The 21662-nt window shown below is 39.8% G+C and overlaps 2 protein-coding genes across 6 annotated transcripts in view; one reads left to right on the plus strand and one right to left on the minus strand.

The window, feature by feature from the left end:
• The window catches only part of ASTN2 (astrotactin 2), a 981001-nt gene that overhangs the window by 780900 nt on the left and 178439 nt on the right, over positions 1 to 21662 (plus strand). For all 5 annotated transcript variants that reach the window (XM_025359305.1, XM_025359304.1, XM_025359306.1 and 2 more), the window contains 2 exons: positions 13651 to 13784; positions 15619 to 15767. In XM_025359305.1, coding sequence (XP_025215090.1) covers positions 13651 to 13784; positions 15619 to 15767 — 283 coding nt within the window. The remainder of the gene's footprint in view (positions 1 to 13650; positions 13785 to 15618; positions 15768 to 21662) is intronic.
• The window catches only part of TRIM32 (tripartite motif containing 32), a 99718-nt gene that overhangs the window by 63361 nt on the left and 14695 nt on the right, over positions 1 to 21662 (minus strand). Inside the window, exon 2 of the mRNA XM_025359315.1 lies at positions 6601 to 6777. The gene's annotated coding sequence lies outside the window, so the exon portion shown is untranslated. The remainder of the gene's footprint in view (positions 1 to 6600; positions 6778 to 21662) is intronic.

Genomic DNA, 21662 nt, shown 5'->3' on the forward strand with positions numbered 1-21662 from the left:
AGATCTTAGTATGTACCCATTTTATACAGGCAGAAAGTAAAGCATAGAGAATTGAAGACAATTCTATCGGTTTGCTTAGTGATAGCACTGGGATTTGAACCCAGGAGTCTGGTTCCAGTGACCATGCTCCTAACCTCAATGTTCTGCCATCCTTCCATCATGTGTAACATCCTTTCCTGGGTTAAATGATCTAGACTTTTCAGAATCTCATTTGCCATGATAGAAATATGACTACATTAAAGCTGATAAGAATCTACCACTTCCAAGCTTCCTCAGCCAAATGTAAAAGGCTCCCTATCAAAGGCCAAGGTAAACTCAGAATGGGTCTAGCTAGACTAAGCATGTCCCCTCCTGTCCTGTGACCTTTATTTTCCTGCCCCCACTCATAGTCCCATAGAAGCCCCACCAGCAGGAGAGGCTTCCTCCCTCAGATGCCTCCTTAGGGACAATGGGCGTACTGGAAAAATGAAATCATCAGTGGCCACAGAAGAGAAATTGTGTAATTCTTTACTTAGGAACTTGCCATTAACTTAAGCTAGCATTTAGAGATGCGAACTCCACAATCTTGGACAAATCCTTCACTTGAAACTTTCCCACCCGCCTCTCATCTCCAGATGTTCTCACCACAGGAAAGAGGAGTTAACTATCTATCAAAGGACAGCAGGCTTAGAAGACAGGTCTTGTCTCTTGGGTGGGACTGGAATCCTCAGCTAAAGGTTTCCCTTAGGAAAAGTATGTGAGTTCCAGCCAGGTTTCCCCTTCCAGGACTGAGCAGTCCAGGAGCAACGCCTTTGTAGGACACAGGCTGAAAAGGGGAACCATCCTCTGAAGAACTTAAATTTGTGTAAGACTAACAAACCCTTGACAGTTCAAGGTCACAGAGCAAGATGCCTTGGGAAGATGACTCATGATTAGATGGATGAGGCTACTGATATGGCTGTGTCTTCTCCCTGGAGTTATAACCAATGTTTCCTATTGCTCATAATTGGTCTGCTATTCATCACTTTCACAATTGCTCTCAGCTCTGTGACAGGCAGGACAAATGATTTGGAGATAGTTTAGAACAGTGTAAGCACAATCTATTGCCCCAATGACTGAGCAGGTCTACTAAGATCACATAGATCACACACTCAAACAGCTCCCTGTCTTCTTTCCTCAGACTTTATTACTCATTCATGCAATAGTCATTCATGCAACAAACTTTTATGGAGTACCTACTTTGGGACATGCCTTGTGTGAGGAATTTCTGATAAAATAAGGCAAACAACTCATAGTCTGATAGGGAGGACGGACATATAGATAAATAATTTCATAAAATGTGGTAAGTTCACTAAGAGATGTGTTGTCAAAGGTACAGTAAGTGCTTTCAGTTCTGCTGGGAAATCAAGGAAAGGTTTTCAAAGAAGGCTGAAGTTGTAGTGGGTCTTAAAGAATGAGTATGATTTGATTAAAGATAGAATAAAGGCGTTATAGGCTGGGGGAACCCATGTACAAAGATACAGTGACATAAAAGTTTCTTGCCTCCCTGGTCCATGACAAAGGGTTCAATGTAGCTGGTATGTAAGACTGGGACAGACTATGGTGGTGGGATATGAAGCTAGAGAGGTTGTTTGACATCACTTTGTGAAGGGCTGTGTGTGCCAGGCTAAGAAAAATGGTTATATTTTTCTTAGTCAAAACTCTTTTTAATTGTTTTATTGTTTTTCTTTTTAGAAATATAGAATAGAAATGAGGTCTCACTATATTGTCCAGGTTGGTCTCAAATTCCTGGCCTCAAGCAATCCTCTTAAAGTGCTGAGATTATAGGTCTTTTTAAAATTATTATTGATAGATAGTAGTTGTACATATTTTGAGGGTACATGTGATATTTTCTCTCTCTCTTCCTTTCCTTTCCTTTCTTTTCTTTTCCTTTCCTTTCCTTTCCTCTCTCCTCCTTTCCTCTCCTTTCTTCTCCTTTCCTCTCCTTTCCTCTCCTTTCCCTCCCTCCCTCCTTTCTTTCTCTTTCTTTCTTTCTTTCTTTCTTTCTTTCTTTCTTTCTTTCTTTCTNTTCTTTTCTTTCCTTCCTTCCTTCCTTCCTTCCTTCCTTCCTTCCTTCCTTCCTTCCAGCGACTCTCCTGCCTCAGCCTCTTGAGTAGCTGGGTCTACAGGTGCGTGCAACCACACCCAGCTAGTTTTTGTATTTTCAGTAGAGACGGAGTTTCACTATGTTGGCCAGGATGGTCTCAATCCTTGACCTCATGATCCGCCTGCCTCGGCATCCCAAAGTGTTGGGATTACAGGCATGAGACACCGCACCTGGCCTACATGTGATATTTTGATACATGCATACAATGTATAATGATCAAATCAGGGTAACTGGGATATCCATCATCCAAAACATTTATCTTTTTTCCTTTTTTACATTGGAAACATTCTAATGCTTCTCTTCCAGCTATTTTGAATGCATTATTGTTAACTATAGTCATGCTACTGTACTATTGAACAGCAGATCTTATTCATTCTACCTAACCATGTTTTTGTATCTGTTAACCAGCCTCTTTTCATCCTGCTTTCTCTCTTACCCTTCCTATGCTCTGATAACTACCAATCAACCCTCCATCTCCATGAGATCCACTTTTTCAGCTTCCACATATGAATGAAAACAAGTAGTATTTTTCTTTCTGTACCTGGCTTATTTCATATACATAATTATCTCCAGTTTTATTCCTATTGCTGTAAATGACAGAATTTTATTTTTTATGGTTGAATAATGCTCCGTTGTATATATACATCACATTTTCTTTATCCATGCATTTATTGATGGACACTTAAGTTGAGTCCATATCTTGGTTATTGTTAACAGTATTGCAATAAACAGGACACAGGCTGAAAGTGCAGATATCTCTTTAAGATACTGATTTTATTTCCTTTGGATATATACCCAGTAGTGAGATTATTGGATCATATAGTAGTTTCATTTTTAAGTTTTACAGGAATTCTCATACTGTTTTCTATAATAGCTATACTAATTTATATTCCCACCAACAGTATATAAGAGTTCCCCTTTCTGACCATTTATGCCAGCATTTGTTACTTTTTGTCTTTTTCATAATAACTATCCAAATTGGAGCAAGATGATATCTCATTGTGGTTTTGATTTGCATTTCCCTGATAATTAGTGATGTCAAGCATTTTTTTCATATACTTGGCCACTTTTATATTTTTTTTGAGGACTGTCTATTCAGCTCTCTTGCCCATTTTTAAATTGAATTATATGTTTTCTGTTTTGGGGTTTTTTTTTTCTCTTATATATTCTGGATATTAACCCTTTGTCAGACCCATAACTTGCAAGTATTTTCTCTCATTCTGTGGATTGTCTTTTCACTCAATTGACTGTTTCCTTTGCAGTCAACAAAGGATGATTTTTAATTTGATGTAATCCTGTTTGTCTATTTTTGCTTTTATTGCCTGTGCTTTTGAGGTCTTATTCATAAAACTATTGCCCAGACCAACATGAATCTATTTTTTTTATTAAGTCCTGATTTGGTTGTGGCAAATAAGGACTTGGGACTGACCAGGGCAAGGTTAACTGGTCCCCCTCACTCCTCCTAAGAATATGTCATGTGCCACCTGCCTTTAGTATTTAGGAAAAATGACCAGTTTGGAGAAGAGGATTCAGTCTTTAAGTTGAGACCTGTGTTTGAGTCCTAATTCCTCGATTCGTGACATTGATGAAGTCACCTGATCACAGGAGCATCAAACTTTAAAAAATTTCACTTTTTCAAGCGTTGCATGGAATCAATACAACCTAATATACAGGCTGTTTGTGGGGATGAAAGTGACCCGTGGTGGTTAAGCATTTAGGCTTTGGAATTTGAGAAACGTGGGTCTGAGTTTTGTTCTGCTATATACTGGCTACGTAACTTAGGAAAGGAACCCAAACTCTCTGGGGCCTCAGTCTCATCCTCTATATAGTGGCACCAATAGGAGTATCAAATTCATGGTGTTGCTGTATAAATTAAATGAATCCCTGCAGTCCGTTCTCACTGAGCACTGTGTTTGGAATAGAAAAGTGTTCAAAAAATGCTCACTGTTATTTTTAATGCATTAAAACCTAGTACTTCATCTTCTGTGTGAGATGGATGGGAGCTGAAATACAGGACTAAGTGACAAGAAAAATTACTCCTTGCCTGAGGATCATATAATCCTATCATCTTGTCTGTGTACGTCTTGAGAAACAGACAGCTGACAGAGCCCTGTGCACAAGCATCTCAGTGGGTTGTATATTTATTTCTCTAATATTTTTTCATTAGTGGAGGTAAGTGTGGCAATAGGGGGGTTTGCCTGGCTCTACATGTCTTCTTCCTGTCACCCAGATTAAGGAGCTGTTCTGTCGGGCTCTCATCATTCAGAGGAGAATGGTTTGAAAAGTGAAGCTTATCCTGACGGGGGGAAATTAGGTGTCGTTTCTGTGATTTATAGAGCCATAGATTGAGCTGCACAATTTCTTATATAGGAAATGGGTCCCTGCCAGTTAGTATTTATTCACTCTATAGGGGGATCTGAGGCTGAAAATAAGAGATGGGTTGAAGAAGGTCAGGGGGCACTGCTTGGGATTTGAAGTTGAGTCCAAAGTAGACCCTCTGCCCTACTGTGTTGTTTGGTTGACCTTGGTCCAGCATCTTCTCGACCTTTCACTTGCTCATCTGTAAGAATTATTGGAAACAGGCCGGGTGCGGTGGCTCATGCCTGGAATCCCAGCACTTTGGGAGGCTGAGGCAGGCGGATCATGAGGTCAGAAGCTCGAGACCATCCTGGCTAACATGGTGAAACCCCATCTGTACTAAAAATACAAAAGATTAGCCGGACATGGTAGTGGGCGCCTGTAGTCCCAGCTACTCCTGAGGCTGAGGCAGAGACAGGAGAAGGGCGTGAACCCAGGAGGCAGAGTATGCAGCGAGCCAAGATTGTGCCACTGCTCTCCAGCCTGGGCGACAGAGCGAGACTCTGTCTCAAAAAAAAAAAAAAAAAAGAATTACTGGGAACAGTAAAAGCTGCTGCCTCCGCAAGTTGTTGGGAGGATAATAGGAGCTAACAGGGAGATGCCCTAGCAGTAGGCACAGAATAAAGAGATGCTTAATAGGTGTCTGTTCTCTTCATCCCACTCCTCTCTTTCTTCAAAAACTGTTAATGGTATGCTTGTCATCTGTGTGACCTCTGCAGAGAGGATGCCAACTGGCAGGAAGTCAAATAGACTTTCTCTAGAGCAGTTTTATGTTCTCAGCTAAAGTGAGCAGAGAATTCCCATATACCCTCTACCCCATATACACATAGCCTCCCACACTATTAACATCTCCACCAGAGTGGTACATTTGCCACAGTCAATGAACCTGCATTGACACATCATTAGTACCCAAAGTCCATAGTTTATGAGAGGGTTCCCTGTTGAGGTTGTACTTTCTATGGGTTTTTACAGATGTATAATTCCATGTATACACCAGTATAGTATCACACAAAGTATTTTCACTGCCCTGTAAATCCTTTGTGCTCTGCTTATTCATCCTTCACTTCTCCCTAACCTCTGGAAACCACGGATCCTTTTACTGTCTCCATAGTTTAGCCTGCTTACAGTCAATTCTAGTCAGTGTATTTAGGATGGGAAGTTCTAAAAGGGATGGGGAAATTATGACCAGCTTTGAGAAACAGCTAAATCTTAACGTAAGTGAGAAAGTGATCGGAAATAGCAATGCTGTGATTTGAATGTCCAACTTGAAGAAACTAACAGATGACAGTAAGACCCAAGGAGGGGAAGAGACTTACTGAGGTCACACAGTAAATTAGAAAATGTTAGCGTTCTCTTGGATTCTCTTATCTATGTCTCCTTACTCTTTTCATGCTCTGTACTTTTTCTGTGTGATTTCATTCACACTTATGGCTTCTATTACATTGAACTATATGATATTGCTGACATTTGACTTACAAAATTGCAGCTTCATATGATATTTTCATTGGCCCATTCTCATTTGTACAGTGAAAAATCCCAAGATATGCTAAAGGTGGGTGGACTCAGGGGTGTGAATAACATTTTAAATAAATGGATTGTCTTTTATATGGAGACTTTATATTTCAAAGCATAGATTTCCTGGTTTAAGCCAAATGTCCGGAATTCAAAGCCTGGCTCTACCACTTAGCAGCTATGTGACCTTGGAAACAAATGCAGATTGGACATAATGACTACACCTAGCTCACAGGTTGTTGGGAAAAGTTAATGAGTTAATATGTCTAAAGTACTTAGGGTGTTGTGAGGAGTAATACATAAAAAGAACTTAGAACAGTGCCTGGCTTGTAGTAAGTACTCAATAAATAGCATGTAATTATTAATATTCTCTGCTGCAGTGAGAACATTGCTTATGGTTGTAGTGGCTGACAGCATGGGCTTCAGGATTAGATGGCTTGAGTTCAAGTCCTGGTTCTACTACATTTTAGAGGGTGACCTTGAACAGGCTATTTTAACCTTCAGACCTCAGTTTCCTAATCTATAAAATGGGGCTAGGAACAGCAAAACTACTACATAAGGCTATTGACATGATTAAATGATATAATGTATATTAAAGTGCTTACCACCCTCTCAGTAAATGCTGTTGTTATGCTTGCTTTCTACTAAAATGACAGAAGTTGGTGGTTTGAACCCAGGACCAAATGTAGGCAACTTGGTGTAGTGAATGTTTCTCTTCTTTGGGCCTCCTAGTCTGTGCAGAGTTGTAAGGACCGGCTTCATGTCTCAGGACCCTTCTAGATCTGAAATGCCAAGAATCAGTGCCAGTGAATATGCTTGTATGCACTTCAGAGCCCTCTAGCTTCTGGGATATATATGTAGTTTAAGGGTTCTACTTCCCATTGCTTGGCTACTCCCTAGTTTCTCCCTTTTCCAAGCAATTTTTGACATGACTCACCTCACTTGACTTCCTGTTTTGTTTGGGAATAAGAAGATTTAAGTCAACTAACACTTCCTACTTTTCTCCCTTTATGTGTTTTTACCCATGCTACTTAATTATACATTCATTGATTTGTAAAAGAACAACCAATTAATTGCCTTCTCACTGTCAGGACAGATGGGCAGGTCTTGTTTCATTCCTAAGGAGTGGGGCCTCCAGCCCCTGTACCCTATCTCCTACGGCTACCAGGGAAATGGGTAATTGGAATCTTCTGCAGCCATTATGAGGAGATATGCTGATGACGGATGGCAAATGGCCCAGGTAAATCCTATCCAGAGTTCCAGGCTGGGCTAGAAACCTCTATTTCTGCTTTTTTTTGCAGACACTGCTATGATAACCTCTTCAATCCTTCCCATGTTCATCAATTCCGTCCTGATCAACTACACAATATGTGTTTCCCTATAAAGCTGGGATGTCAACCACTGTCTCTTCACCTCCCATCTCTCTAGGCCCTAGAAGCTTCTTATTTTATATCTTCAAAAACTTCTGGGCAAAAAAGCTATCAACCCCACTCTCCTCCAAGCTGTGATCACAATTGTCTCCAAAAGGGACTCTGCCTCCATAGTCCACCCCAATCTCCTTTCAATGGCATCAAGGTAATTTAGGCTTTTTATGGTGACCAAAAGAGATTCATTTCTGTCATCTCTTTTGTTAGAAGAACACAATAATATCAAGTGCACAAGTTTAATCCTTGGCAGAACATCCTATTTTATATTTAAAACATATTTAAATATAGTATGTTTATAACGTATTTAAAACATATTTTGGGTGCCCTATGTGTTCACTCTTTTTCTTGAAGGTAGGGACACAGAGATGAATCAAATTTATGACCTTGTCTGGGTGCAGTGACTTATGCCTATAATCCCAGCACTTTGAGAGGCTGAGGCAGGCAGATCCCTTGAGATCAGGATTTTGAGACCAGCCTGGCCAACGTGATGAAAACCTGTCTCTATTAAAAAAAAAAAAAAAAAAAAAAAAAAAACAAAAAAACAAAAAAACAAAAACTAACCAGGCATGGTGGTGCATGCCTGCTGTCCCAGCTACTCAGGAGGCTGAGGCAGGAGAATCTCTTGAACCCAGGAGGCAGAGATTGCAGTGAGCCAATATCATGCCACTGTACTCCAGCCTGGGCAACAGAGGGAGACTCTGTCTCAAAAAAACAAAAAACACAAATTTATGACCTTACCATGGAGAAGTTCACAGTTTGATAGGTGATAAGGACACACAAATAAGCAAGTTTCAAGCAAATATGAAATTTGTAAAAATTGAATAAGAGGAGAGAGGGACAAAATCTCTCAAGGTGTGACAGGGTCCACACCTCCTTCCTAGAGTTCAGTAAGGAGGAAGAAGTGGGAAAAGGGCACTTCAGACCAAAGGCACAGCATGAGAAAAGGCTTGTGGGTATGAAATAGTGCATGCACTACTGTAAGAAGTTGGCATGGGCTAGATCACAGAGAGGGGTGCAAGGGGGTTGAGATGGGAGGAGAGTCATCAGCTGAAGAACAAAGGAGGTTGAATCAGTGAAGGCTTTAACCAGAAAGTGTGGAACATTCAAAAGGCTCTGAGTGAGAGGATAGAATAAGTAGTGATGTTTTAGAAAGTTGTGAGAGGACATGCTGGAGAAGGCAACATGAGAGTGGGGAGACTAGTTCAAAGGCCATGGCAAGTGCCTATAGAATGGGCAGCACCAGGGAGACAGTGGTGGGGCCAGAGTGGGGAGGGTTTTTTTCTCCCAAGACAGAGTCTTGCCCTGTCACCTAGGCTGGAGTACAGTGGCACAATCTCAGCTCACTGCAATCTCCGCCTCCTGGGTTCAAGCAGTTCTTCCTCAGCCTCCCGAGTAGCTGGGATTACAGGCACCCACCACCACACCTGACTAATTTTTGTGTTTTTAGTAGAGATGGGGTGTCACCATGTTGGCCAGGCTGGTCTCAAACTCCTGACCTCATGATCCACCCACCTCGGCCTTCCAAAGTGCTGGGATTACGGGTGTGAGCCACTGCGCCCAGTCGGGAGGTTGGTTTTGAGAAACCTTATAAGGTAGAGGGTTGACCACCACTTTTTGACTGGAACCACCAAACTGACATGGGAGATACAAGTAATCCTGGGGAGAAGAGGATCACAAACATACACACACATTTTCTTTGCTTTTATCATTTATTTGGTTTGTTTTATTCAGCATTCCATGTGAACTTTTAATTAAACAAACATTGACTGCCTTATGTTAAATGCTAGATACTGTGTTTGGCCCTAAGATGTAGCCAGTTGGTAAAAAGATAATAGATTGTTTTTTTCTCTAGAAAGCCTTTCCCCACCTCATTTGTTGTGGGTTAAGCAGTCATGTGACCAAGTTTGTTAATACTGTGGAGATGAAATCCATTAGGCATTAGTAAGGACTTCAGAGCATCTTTTTGGAGTCATACAGACCGGAACCATCTTAGTATCAAAAATAACTGACTTGGTATTAGCACATGAGAATACTTTTTGGTGTAAAAATTACAGTCATTTGAAGTATAGAGTGTGGAATTTAATTCATGGGCTTAGTGACATTCTGTGTAGATGTTTCTAAATATCTTAAGTACAGGGTGTTTACCTAAAGTTTAAGATTCCTAAGACATTGTCATGTTTTAGAGCTAGAAGAGCCCCCTTCCTTCTGTATTCTCATAGCCTTCTGTGTGTATTACTTCATAGCATTTGTACTATAGTAATTATAATTGTTTGTGTGTGTATCTTTGGTAATAAATTGCAGATCCTTTGAAATTAGTGACTTGGTCTTGTTAATCCCCTTTCTTACTTTCTGGAAGGCATAAGGTATGTAGCAGGAAGTTCACTGAATGTGTACGGAACTTAAACCTTAGAAAACATATCTTCTATCCCCTCATCTGTAGATAGGGAAATTGAGGTTAAGAATGAGGAATCTTTTATGCAAGTTCAAAAAGGAAAGTAACAAGAGAGTCAGAAATACATCCTAGTTTTTTTGATTGCTTAATATTTTTGTGGCTGTTTTCTCCTCTTGCCCAGCTTGGTTTCCTAGCTAATTAGCCAGAAGTTGGAAGCATTTACAAGTTGTGGAAATGCAAACCTTCTTCGTTATGAAAACCAATGGCCATGCAAATATAGCCATTAAGTACAGAATGTGTTTCTTAGGTCCCTCCACTTATTCAAAAGCTAGGAGTCAACAATGCCTCCAGTGTAAGGTTTCATTTTCTCTCACACACACAGACACACATACGCATGCAGACAACACACGCACACACATAAGCACATGACCCAAGCAGAGCAGCTGAACAGGAAATTTTGGATGAAATATTGGCATTTATTGTTCCTATGTGACCTACTAAGGTCAAGGGTACAAGGATTCAAATGGACTTTAGTTCAAGTCCCTCCCTGTCCCTCCATGCTTTTCTGTAAGTGGGTATTGAGCATCCATCTCAATGGGTAATTTTGAGCACTCAACGGAGGGATAGAGTAGTTTCATCGTAAAGTTGTTCTATCACCTTGGTCCAGCCAGCTAGCATCTCTGGGTCACTGTATCTGCATCTGTAAAATGGATTAGGTTAGATGATTTACAGAGTCCTGTGAAGTTGGAACATTCTATGATTTTCCTCCCCCGGGATCTAATTGGACTCTGGATGGAGTGTTGCAAGGACAGAAGAGGTAAGGAAAGAGTGATCCTGCATTGACCCAGTGCTGGCTTCTGCAGCCTTACGAGGACTCCCTGTTTGATGCTGGTCTTTTATCAGGGTGTGTTTGTGTTCTAACCAGTATTTGCCTGGCCATTTTACCAGTCCCCATTCTGTTCCTCGGGGTTTTGGGAAAGAGCCAGTGGATGTGGATTCTTACAGGCAGGATTTCTTCCCAAAAAGAAATCCACTGCCTGGATGGTGAAACTTTGTGAAACTTTGTGAAACTCACAAAGTCCAGAGAGATTTCCTGTTTTGTTTTCCACAAGCTCAAGTTCCTATTTATTATAAAAACCAAACACACACACACACACACACACAGAGTATGCTCTCTCTCTTCCTATTGCTGGGGTCCAGTGCAACCTTCCCATCTGTGTCACTTTCACCCACGGCCCTGGTTTTCACCGTTATGGTAATTAAGCCTTCAGTGCTGGCTGGAGATGTTACAGAATTTTAAGCCATCAGTAGTTAAGCACATTAATTTTACTAAGGGGAAACCTGCAAAGGGAGCGAGAAAAGGTCTAACAGTCAGCATGACCTCATGCAGTCGCATCTGGTTTCTGTTCTCATGAGAGTGCCTCCTTCTGGTGCTGGCTAGAGAATGGACATTTGTTCTCAGCATAGGTTCTGGCACCTAGTAGGAACAGTTCTCTTACTGTGTGACACACCCTGGCCCGGGCACTTTATATGCAAATCGTTTATGAAATATGCTTACACTAAAAACATGTCGCCTAGAATTTGAATTTAACTGAGCACGCTGTGTTTTAATTTACTGAATCTGGCAACCCTACTTGGGATTAATCCCATGGCTCAGAATTGTTGAACAGAAAAGACCTGCACTTGGGAGTCACAGAAATCTGGGTTGGGATTCTGTTTCTACCATTTACTTGCTGTGTGATCTTGAGAAAATTGCTTGACTGCTCTGATTCCTAGTTTTCTTATATATAAATGAGAATCATAATATCTGTGTCTCAGGACTATTGTGATTATTACATTTTAATACACTTAAAGTACCATGTACTGTGCCGTTTAGTCTTTCATGAACATTAGCTTTTATTATAATTGTTTGTTATTTCTTTGGGTCATGACACTTAACTCAGGTGAAATTTGATCATTCATTCATTCATCCCTAGGAAATGACATGGATAAGAATGTGTGGCAGGAATAATAGGAGAGTTTTTGTCAACTTCCAGGAGAAATGAGATGGAAGCTTACACAGGAACACTCTTGATAGACACCGTCTACTTCTAGATCTGTGTTCTGGATCACTCAGAAGGGAGACCCCAGACCCACTTTATACAAACATGTTCTACTTGAGTCTTTTAGATAATGCAGAATGAAAAAAGTGATATCTTGGTAATCAAGTGCCCTTAGCAGTGTGAAACTTTTATTTAAAAGCATATCAAAAGTAAAAAATATGAAAGAAATGAAAAATAAGGCCATCATACAGAGCAGGCAAAGCACAAAGGAATAAGAGATCAACATTCTCTGAGAGTCTTACGTTTTAAAGACAGCTGTCATTCATTCAGAATCTGCAATGCGTTGAAATGTCAGTGTTAGCATCAAGCACACGCTGAAGTTATCTTCCACATCAGAGCCCAAGGGAGGGGAACAAAGTAGAAGGTAAAACTTGAGTCCTGTCCTGTGCTAAACTGAAAAAGTGCCTTCCAAGTTCTTTACTGCCAAATATTAACGATCTATTTTTCAATGTGCATTCATGTATTTACTAACTGTTGACTGAATAACTGTGCTAGGTCCCACAAGAATATTCATGTGACTAAGGCCTGGCCCTTGCCCTTGGTGGGACCAGTGTTTATTGGTGAGACAGGCAAGGAAATGTGTTGGTAGGTATGGTCTAGTGTGTTACGGTATCCAGAAGAGGAGCATGGTTCTAGACTTAAGAAAGTTATGGTGGGCTTCCCAGAGAAAAGAATGTTTCCTATTTGAGACCAAAAGAGTAAACTGGAGTGCAGAGAGGGGAATATTCCAGGCATAGAATGGAGTGTGTGTGTGCGTGTGTATGTGTTTTAAAAAGACTATGAAGCACGTTCCAATTAAATAGAACATTGATTATCATTTAGAGCAAAGGTCAGCAAACTGTGGCCCTCAGACCTAATCTAGCCTACTACTTGTCTTTGTAAATAAAGTTTTATAGGAATACAACCATGCCAATTCATGTAAAGTATCATCTATGCCATTTTCATGCTACAAAGACAGTGTTAAGTAATTGTGGAAGAGTCTACCTTGTCCCGAAGCCAAAAATGCTTACTCTCTGGCCCTTTACAGAAACTGTTTTCTAGCTCCTGATTTAGAGCACATTTTACATAAACAGGAATTCACTGTTGGTGGAAATGATGTGGGTGCATGAGAACGGATGATACTGTGCAAAGAAGGTCAGGAGAGTGGTGAGAGATGAAAAGGTGGCCAGGGGTGAGAACAAGGCATTTAGATTTTTATCCTGAAGACTGTGGGAAATCTTTGAAGGTTTTTAAGCAGGGCAATGAGATGGTCAGACTTCTATAAAAGGCAGTGCAGCAAGGTGTTTAATAAGAGGGCAGGCTTTGGAGGCAGATTACCTTGGATTTGATCCTAGCTCTGTCACTTAACTATCGTAAACCTCAGTCAAGTTATTTACTTTCTGTGTGCTTCAGTTTTCCAACTTGTAAAATGGGAAATTATAATAATAGTATCTATTGTATGAGGTTGTTGTAAAGATTAAGTAAGTTAACACAGGTGGAGTGCCGAGCCCAGGGGACACTATCAGTGGATACAGTTTTTATTTCTCAATGATCCTTCTGGCTCCTGGGGAGGGGATGGCCCAGGATGGGAGAACCTGATAGTAGAGTGCAAGGGATTTAGGGAATAGGTGGGGTCTTGTGCTTAAAGGGGCTGCTCTAAAGCCCTCGATGGCTCACATCATGGCCATCAGCATGTTTTCTCTCGATCTCTCCCCTATTGTCTTCATTGTCTACTCTGTCCTCCTTTTTTTCCAGGCCTTCAAGAGTGCACTGATGAGTTCTTACTGGTGCTCAGGGAAAGGAGATGTGATCGATGACTGGTGCAGGTGTGACCTCAGCGCCTTTGATGCCAGTGGGCTCCCCAACTGCAGCCCCCTTCCGCAGCCGGTGTACGTATGTATGGCCCCTCTTCCTTTGGCCATCCCTTTTCATGGACTTACACTCCTGTCCTGCCAGCCCATGCCATGACTTGCTTTTGCTCCCAAGGTGCCTAACAAGATCCCCAAAGACCCTGGAGGCTACCTCCTTTTTTAGGAAAGAAGGGAGCTTTGGCAGAATAGAATTGTGGCACAGGAGCGGATACTGATATTGCAGTGTGTGCTTGTTTTAAATGATGCCGCTCGGTTCATCATTTCTTCCTTCAGGCAACCATTCAGCAAAAGCTTGTAGGCAGCTGACTACTTTGTCAGGTCTTGTGTTGGATAATGGGGCTATTGAGGTTAAAAAACAACAAAACAAAACTGGAGAACCTCTTCTGCGAAACAAGATCGGCACAGTCCATGTACTTAGGGAACGGACAATTTAACGGAGGAGATAGATGCCAAAACGAAAACAGGAAAATACAATTTAAAAGTTTAAATAAGGGCTTAGCACCATGGCTCATGCTTGTAATCCCAGCACTTTAGGAAGCTGAGGCGGGAGGATCTCTTGAGGCCAGCAGTTGAGACCAGCTTGGGCAATATAGTGAGACCTCGTCTCTACAAAAAAAAAAAAAAAAAAATAGCCCGTGTGGTGGCACATGCCTGTAGTCCCAGTGACTATGGAGGCTGAGGTGGGAGGATCACTTGAGGCCAGGAATTCAAGGCTGCAGTGATCCAAGCTTTCACTACTGCACTCCAGCCCGAGTGACAGAGTGAGACCCTGTCTCAACAACAAAATCATTTTAATAAGAAAAATATGAAAAAGAAACAAAGACATGCTATTAGGGGGAATAATGGGGAGATGTTTTAGTTGGAAGAGAGAGGGAATAGTCCGGGAAAGCTCTCTGAAGAGACCTAACTTAGGGTAGACGCCAGCCAGGCAACAAGTGATGAGACTCATGTCTCAGGCAGAAGGAATAGCATATGTGAAGGGCCAGACACTGGAAATTCACCATCTGAGGAAGTAAAGGAAGGTCATTGTGGTTGCGGGCGTGTGATGAAGAGGGAGAAGTGGTGTGAGAAGCATAAGAGAGGGGCAGGAACCAATACTGGAAAATAAAGTCCCATAATCGACCTATGTGGGTGAGAAGAATCACGTTATAAGATGGTCTTTGAAGAGACAGTGTGGTATTGTTGAAAAAAGGAATCTGGGATAAGGATAAGGAAAGTCACCATCATGGTCCTGTCCTCAGCTTGTTGTGTGACCTTGTGCAAACTGTTTCCTTTTTTTGAGCCTTTCCCCATTTTGTGAAATGAGGGAATTAAACTTCGTCGTCTCTAAGGACCATTCTAGTTCTAACCTTTCATCATTCTCTTTTTTTTCTTGCTTTGCAAAAAGATTTACTCCAGGAGTTTTACTCCTTTCAATAGTGTATTTACTTAAGGATATTAAGAAGTTAGCTAATACATTGTAGGTATTAAAGAGAATGGCAGAAAAGTGGAAAGTTCCTTTGTTTGAAGGCACTGCCAATTTAATTGAAAGTGAAGCATCCTTGAGAATACAGTATCAATATATGGAAAACTGATAAACTGCCGTTGAGCACATATTGTGTGCGTGGATTAATTTATGAAATTCTACATTGATCTTGAAAGGTGGCTCCTTGTCTTCCCATTTTATGGATGAGAAACAGAAGCCATGAGAGGGGAAATAACTTGCCTAAGGTCATGCAAGTTGGTGATCGTGAGTGGAATCAAGATTTAAATTCAGACTGAAACCTGTGCTTCACTTCGACACATGCTGACTCTTTTGGGCCCCAGCTGGTGCTGGCTGCCAAACAAGAATCTTCCTGTTTATTCCCTGTAGGCTGCGGCTGTCCCCAACAGTGGAGCCCTCCAGTACTGTGGTCTCCTTGGAGTGGGTGGATGTTCAGCCAGCTATTGGGACCAAGGTTTCCGACTATATTCTGCAGCATAAGAAAGTGGATGAATACACAGACACTGACCTGTACACAGGTAGGTACATGAGTTCCCATTTTCTTGGGATAGTATGACAGAAGACGGAAACTGGGATTTTCTACTTTCTTTGGAGACTTGGTCTCATCTGTCTTGGGAAGGCATTGGAAGATTTCATTGTTTAGTGATTTTTCGCTGTCTATCCTTGTGTGCTGTTTTGTATGAATTTGAGCAAGGAAAGATAGCAAGTTGCAGTTAGAAAGAATTTCTGATTCTCTGAGTTGGACCTTCAAAATATTATGTCAAAGAACTAGTTGATTCTGAAGACAATTTGACCTTTTTCTCTCTGGGAAGGCCTGCAGGACTCTTGCTTGAAGGGCTTGATCTGTAAATATATTATCTCTGGAACTGAGGTAAGGAAATTCACACAATTGGGTTTCTAGTGAGATACACTTGGAGTCTTCATTAACTAGTGCTGGGCTAAGAGATAATTGGAAGTGATTCCAGCATGCAGGAGCATTTGAGAATGTTGGCTTTTAAGAGAGGTACCTTTGATTATCACTCAGAACATTATTTCTGAGTTCTAAATCTTTGACACTGCCAAGAAACGAAGTGTTCACTTGTGATCTGTACTGGGGCTTACATCTTCTGTTCTCTGTTGAGACTTCCATTTAGCAATTATTATTTTCCAGGCAGAAAACATCAATTAGACGTCTATTTTTTGTGCCAGGCACTGAGCTAAATGCTTTGTTCAGCATCTTCATCCTCGCAGTTTTAGGAGGGTTAGTGATTATTGTACCCATTTCACAGATTAGAACATTGAGACTGATCCAAGGTTATTCAGCTTGTGATATCTCCTCAAATTTATAATTTTAATCTTGAACCAAGACTTGGCTATTTAAAGAATTAAAGAAGTATAATTATTTGCCCAATTAAATTATAAACTCCAAGAGGTAAGATGGCTTTTCTGTGTTAGTCATAGTTGAATTTCCAACACCTATCACAAAGTCTGGCATTCAAATATGAGTTGACTGAATGAATAATAAATGAATGAAAGGATCTTTATTGTTCCCTTTTCTGTTTCTGTCTTCCTGTTTTCTACCTGTCTCTCTCCTACACCTCTCCCATTCCTCTCTGGGCTATTTTTGCTTTGATTCCTCTGAAATTCGGAAGAAAGTGATAAAATGAGATTGTGAATGTGAGAGAAGTCAGAAAAAGAAAGGCCCAGATTATGGACAACATGAGAAGTCAAGTTGGCTGCTAATAGGTCTCCTGGGATTGATGTGGCTTTTTCCACATTATTGACTGAAAGAGACAGAACAGACTGGAGTGGACATCACTTTCACAGAGGGACGGGTCATGGAACAGTAATTGGGCAACTGATTTTGTCTCATCTTTCAAACTTGGTTAATTCTGACTTTTGACTTTGTATGGAGTGCATGCATATGTGTTTGTGCAAGACTGTGTGTCTGAGTATGCATAGGCAAACTGAAGTGTCTGTGTGTTTGTATTATCTGCATATACATTATTTTTATGTGGGTGAGATTTACCACTGTCTGTGAATGGGTGGGTGTGTATTTTGTGTGTGTGCGTGTGCGTGTGCGCGTGTGTGTGTCTTTGTCCTTCTGGAGTGCTGTTTTATAATAGCAGAGGTTTGTAAACCACAGATAACCAAGGGAAACGAAAGTCCTCCAACAGTGGGTTTACACTTTAACAATAATGCTTCACATCTCCATCACATCTCCATAGCATGCTGTTCTTCTCACAATTAAAAACAAACAAACAAAAAACAATGTAACTTAAGAATGATCATGACCTTTGTTCTACAGATAAAGTAAATCTCAAAGACATATGTGACTTTCCTAAAGTCCCATAAACACGTATGGCAGAGTCAGGCTTTGTAACCAGGTCTGTCTTATGCCCAGCACAGTGCTTGTTCTTATAGACCATGCAGAGTCTACATCAAAACTCAAGTGTTGCTTCTTCCACAAGGTCGCTTGACCCTTTCAGCAGAAAGTCCCTTCCAACGTAGTGCACTCACTCATTCTCTCTACCGTTTATTTGGCATACTCCATTCTTTGCCTTGAAGTACCTCTTCCATATCAGCAGAAAAATTCCAGTGTTGGAAGGATCTTAGGAGATCATCTAGTCTTGCTTTCTCTTTAACACTTCAACATGCACTGATTACATGCCTCCAGTGTTAGAAAGCTCAGTTCTTCCTAAAGTTTTCTGTATGTATGATCATGTCATCTGCATACAGAGACAATTATATTTCTTTCTTTCCAATTGTGATGACATTTATTTATTTATTACTTGTCTAATTGTTCTAGCTAGGAATCTTAGTACTACATTGAACAGAAGTGGTAAGAGCAGACATCTTTGACTGTTTTTCTAATTTTAGGCATTTAGTCTTTCACGGTTAAGTATGATGTTAGTTGTATGTTGTTGTTTTTTAATGTAATGTTTGATTACATCAAAGAAGGTATCTTCTATTTCTAGTCTGCTGCAAAGACTTTGTTTCCATTAGAAATGGATGTTGAATTTTCTGTGTCTATTAAAATGATGGTATAGTTTATCTCTCTAAATTTGTTAATATGGTAAGTCACATTGATAGATTTTCATATTATAAAACAACCTACCATGTGAGATTTATCCCAGGAATGTAGGTTCTTTTATCTGTTTTTTTTTTTGTTGTTTGTTTTTGTTGTTGTTGTTGTTGTTGTTGTTTTTAATTAGGATCATTCTGGTCTCACAAAATGAATTATAAAATATTTTCTTCTTTTCAGTTTTCTGAAATGTATCTGTCGTCTCAGATAATCAGCTTGGTTAAAATTGATAGTATTTTTTTCTTAATCATTTTGTAGAATTCACCAGTGAATGCATCTGGGCTTAGACCTTTTCTTGCAAGAAAGTTTTTAACTACTAATTTAGGTATTTGATAGATATAGATTTATTTAGATCATCTATTTCTTCTTGAGTGATGTTTGGCAGCTTGTGTGTTTTAAGGAACTTGTTCATTCCATGTAAAGTATCAAATTTATTGGTAAAAGTTTTTTATGACATTCTGTTATTATTCTTTTGAAATCTGTTGAGATTATAGCGATATTAATCTCATCTTGATATTGGTGATGTGTGTCTCCTCTCTTTTTTTTCTAGATCAGTTTGGCTAGATAGTTATGACATTTATTTATATTTTCAAAGAATCAACTTTTGGTTTTATCTGTTTTTGCTATTTCCTATTTCATTGATTTATCCTCTAATCTTTATTATTTTATTTGTTTAGCTTACTTTGAGTTTGGTTTTCTCTGCGTTTTAATTTTTAAAATGGTAGCTGGGGCTCTTGATTTGAGGTCTTTCTTGTAATGTAGGCATTCCCTCTAACTACTGCTTTAGTAGTATCTCAAAGGTTGTGTTATGTTGCGTTTTCATTTTCATTCAGTTCAAAGTATTTCCAATTTCACTTTTGTTTTCTTCTTTGACTCAAGAGTTACTTAGAGGCATGCCACTTAGTTTTCAAATATTTGGAGGTTTTCAGAAATTTTTGTTACTGCTTCTTGATTTGATTTGGCTATAGTCAGAAAATATGTTTTCATGACTTTAAACATTTTAAATTTATTGAGACTAGTTTTTGGTCTAGATGGTCTATTGATGTATTCAGTGTCCACTTTAAAATAATGTGCATCCACTTATTTATGGGTAGAGTGTTCTATAAATGCCTGTTAGATAAAATTGGTTAATTATGTTATTCAAGTCTTCTAGAGCCTTTCTGATTTTCTCTCTTCTACTTGTGTCAATAATTGAGGGAGGGCTATAGCAGCCTCTGATTATAATTATGGACTTATTTCTTCTGCAGCCTTATCAGTTTTTACTTTATATATTTTGAAGGTATTGTTATTTAAGTTCATAAACATTTAGAATTTTCATATTCTCTTGATGAATGGATCCCTTTACATTGTGAAATGGTCTTGCATATTTCTGTTACATTATTTGTTCTGAAATCTACTTTGTCTAAGTACTCCAGCTTTCTTTTGATTGGTATTAAAGTCTATCATTTCCTGTTACTTTATTATTTATTTATTTATTTATTTATTTATTTATTGAGACAGAATTTCGCTTTTGTTGCCCAGGCTGGAGTGCAATGGCACAATCTCAGCGAACACAACCTCCGCCTTCTGAGTTCAAGCAATTGTCCTGCCTCAGCCTCCAGAGTAACTGAGATCACAGGTGCCCGCCACCACACCCAGCTAATTTTTGTATTGTTAGTAGAGATGGGGTTTCGCCATGTTGGCCAGCTGATCTCAAACTCCGGACCTCTGGTGATCTGCCCGTCTCAGCCTCACAAAGTGCTGGGATTACAGGTGTGAGCCACTGTCCCCAGCTGTTATTTTACTTTTATACTATCATTGCTTTATATTAATAGTGTGTTTCTGGAAGACAGTGTATAGTTGGGTCTTATTTTTTAATCCAAGCTGGCATTATTAACTTTGGGGTGTTTAGACCATAAAGTTGGGATGTTTAGACCATTTATATTTAATGTGATATTTGTTTGTTTATTTACTTATTTTAGAGCCCTTGACCTGCTTAATAATGTGATATTTGTATGCTTAAGTTTATCTTTTTTTTTTTTTTTTTTTTTTAGTATTATCCCATCTTTTATTTCTCTTCTTTTTCTATCTTCTTTTGGATAGCTTTTATGATTCCATTATATCTCCTTTGTTGACTTTATTAGCAATAACTCTTTTTTTTTTTTTTTTGAGGCAGAATCTGGCTCTGTGGCCCAGGCTGGAGTGCAGTGGCACCATCTCAGCTCACTGCAAGCTCCGCCTCCCGGGTTCACACCATTCTCCTGCCTCAGCCTCCCGTGTCGCTGGGACTACAGGCACCCACCACCGCGCCTGGCTATTTTTTTTATTTTTTAGTAGAGATGGAGTTTCACCGTGTTAGCCAGGATGATCTCGATCTCCTGACCTCGTGATCCACTCACCTTCGCCTCCCAAAGTCTGGGATTACAGGCGTGAGCCACCGCACCCGGCCAGCAATAACTCTTTTATTTTATTTTATTTTATTTTATTTTTAGTATTTTATTAGGTGAGCTTTATTTTCAGTTTTCCCCTCACAAATTGGTACAAGCAAAACAAACAAACAAAAAGTTTGCTCTCAAGCCTCATGGAGTTAACAATCTAGTCTTTCTTTTTGAGCTATTGACAGTGTAGCATGGCCTAGTCCTCTCCTTGGGATCTAACTCATGTCTTTGATCTCAATGGCTCTTATTGCAATAGGTACCCTTTTATGACAAATCATGAGAATAAGATTTGGATGATGTTGAAATGATTAATCTTGTAGCAATTTTGACCAGATAATCATTTATATTCATATATTTGTGTGTGTGTGTATATATATGTGTGTGCGTGTGTATGTGTGTTTGTGTGTATATATGTGTGTATGTATACATACATATACAATGGCTTCAAAAGCATAACTTGAAGGGGAGTATTTTGCTCCTCACAAGTTTTTTTTTTTTTAATATAAAAATCTTTTATTTATTTATTTATTATTATTATTATACTTTAAGTTTTAGGGTACATGTGCATAACGTGCAGGTTTGTTACATATGTATACTTGTGCCATTTTGGTGTGCTGCACCCATCAACTCGTCAGCACCCATCAACTCGTCATTTACATCAGGTATAACTCCCAATGCAATCCCTCCCCCCTCCCCCCTCCCCATGATAGGCCCCGGTGTGTGATGTTCCCCTTCCCGAGTCCAAGTGATCTCATTGTTCAGTTCCCACCTATGAGTGAGAACATGCGGTGTTTGGTTTTCTGTTCTTGTGATAGTTTGCTAAGAATGATGGTTTCCAGCTGCATCCATGTCCCTACAAAGGACACAAACTCATCCTTTTTTATGGCTGCATAGTATTCCATGGTGTATATGTGCCACATTTTCTTAATCCA

Source organism: Theropithecus gelada, chromosome 15 (assembly GCF_003255815.1).
Source record: "Theropithecus gelada isolate Dixy chromosome 15, Tgel_1.0, whole genome shotgun sequence".
Taxonomy (NCBI): Eukaryota; Metazoa; Chordata; class Mammalia; order Primates; family Cercopithecidae; genus Theropithecus; species Theropithecus gelada.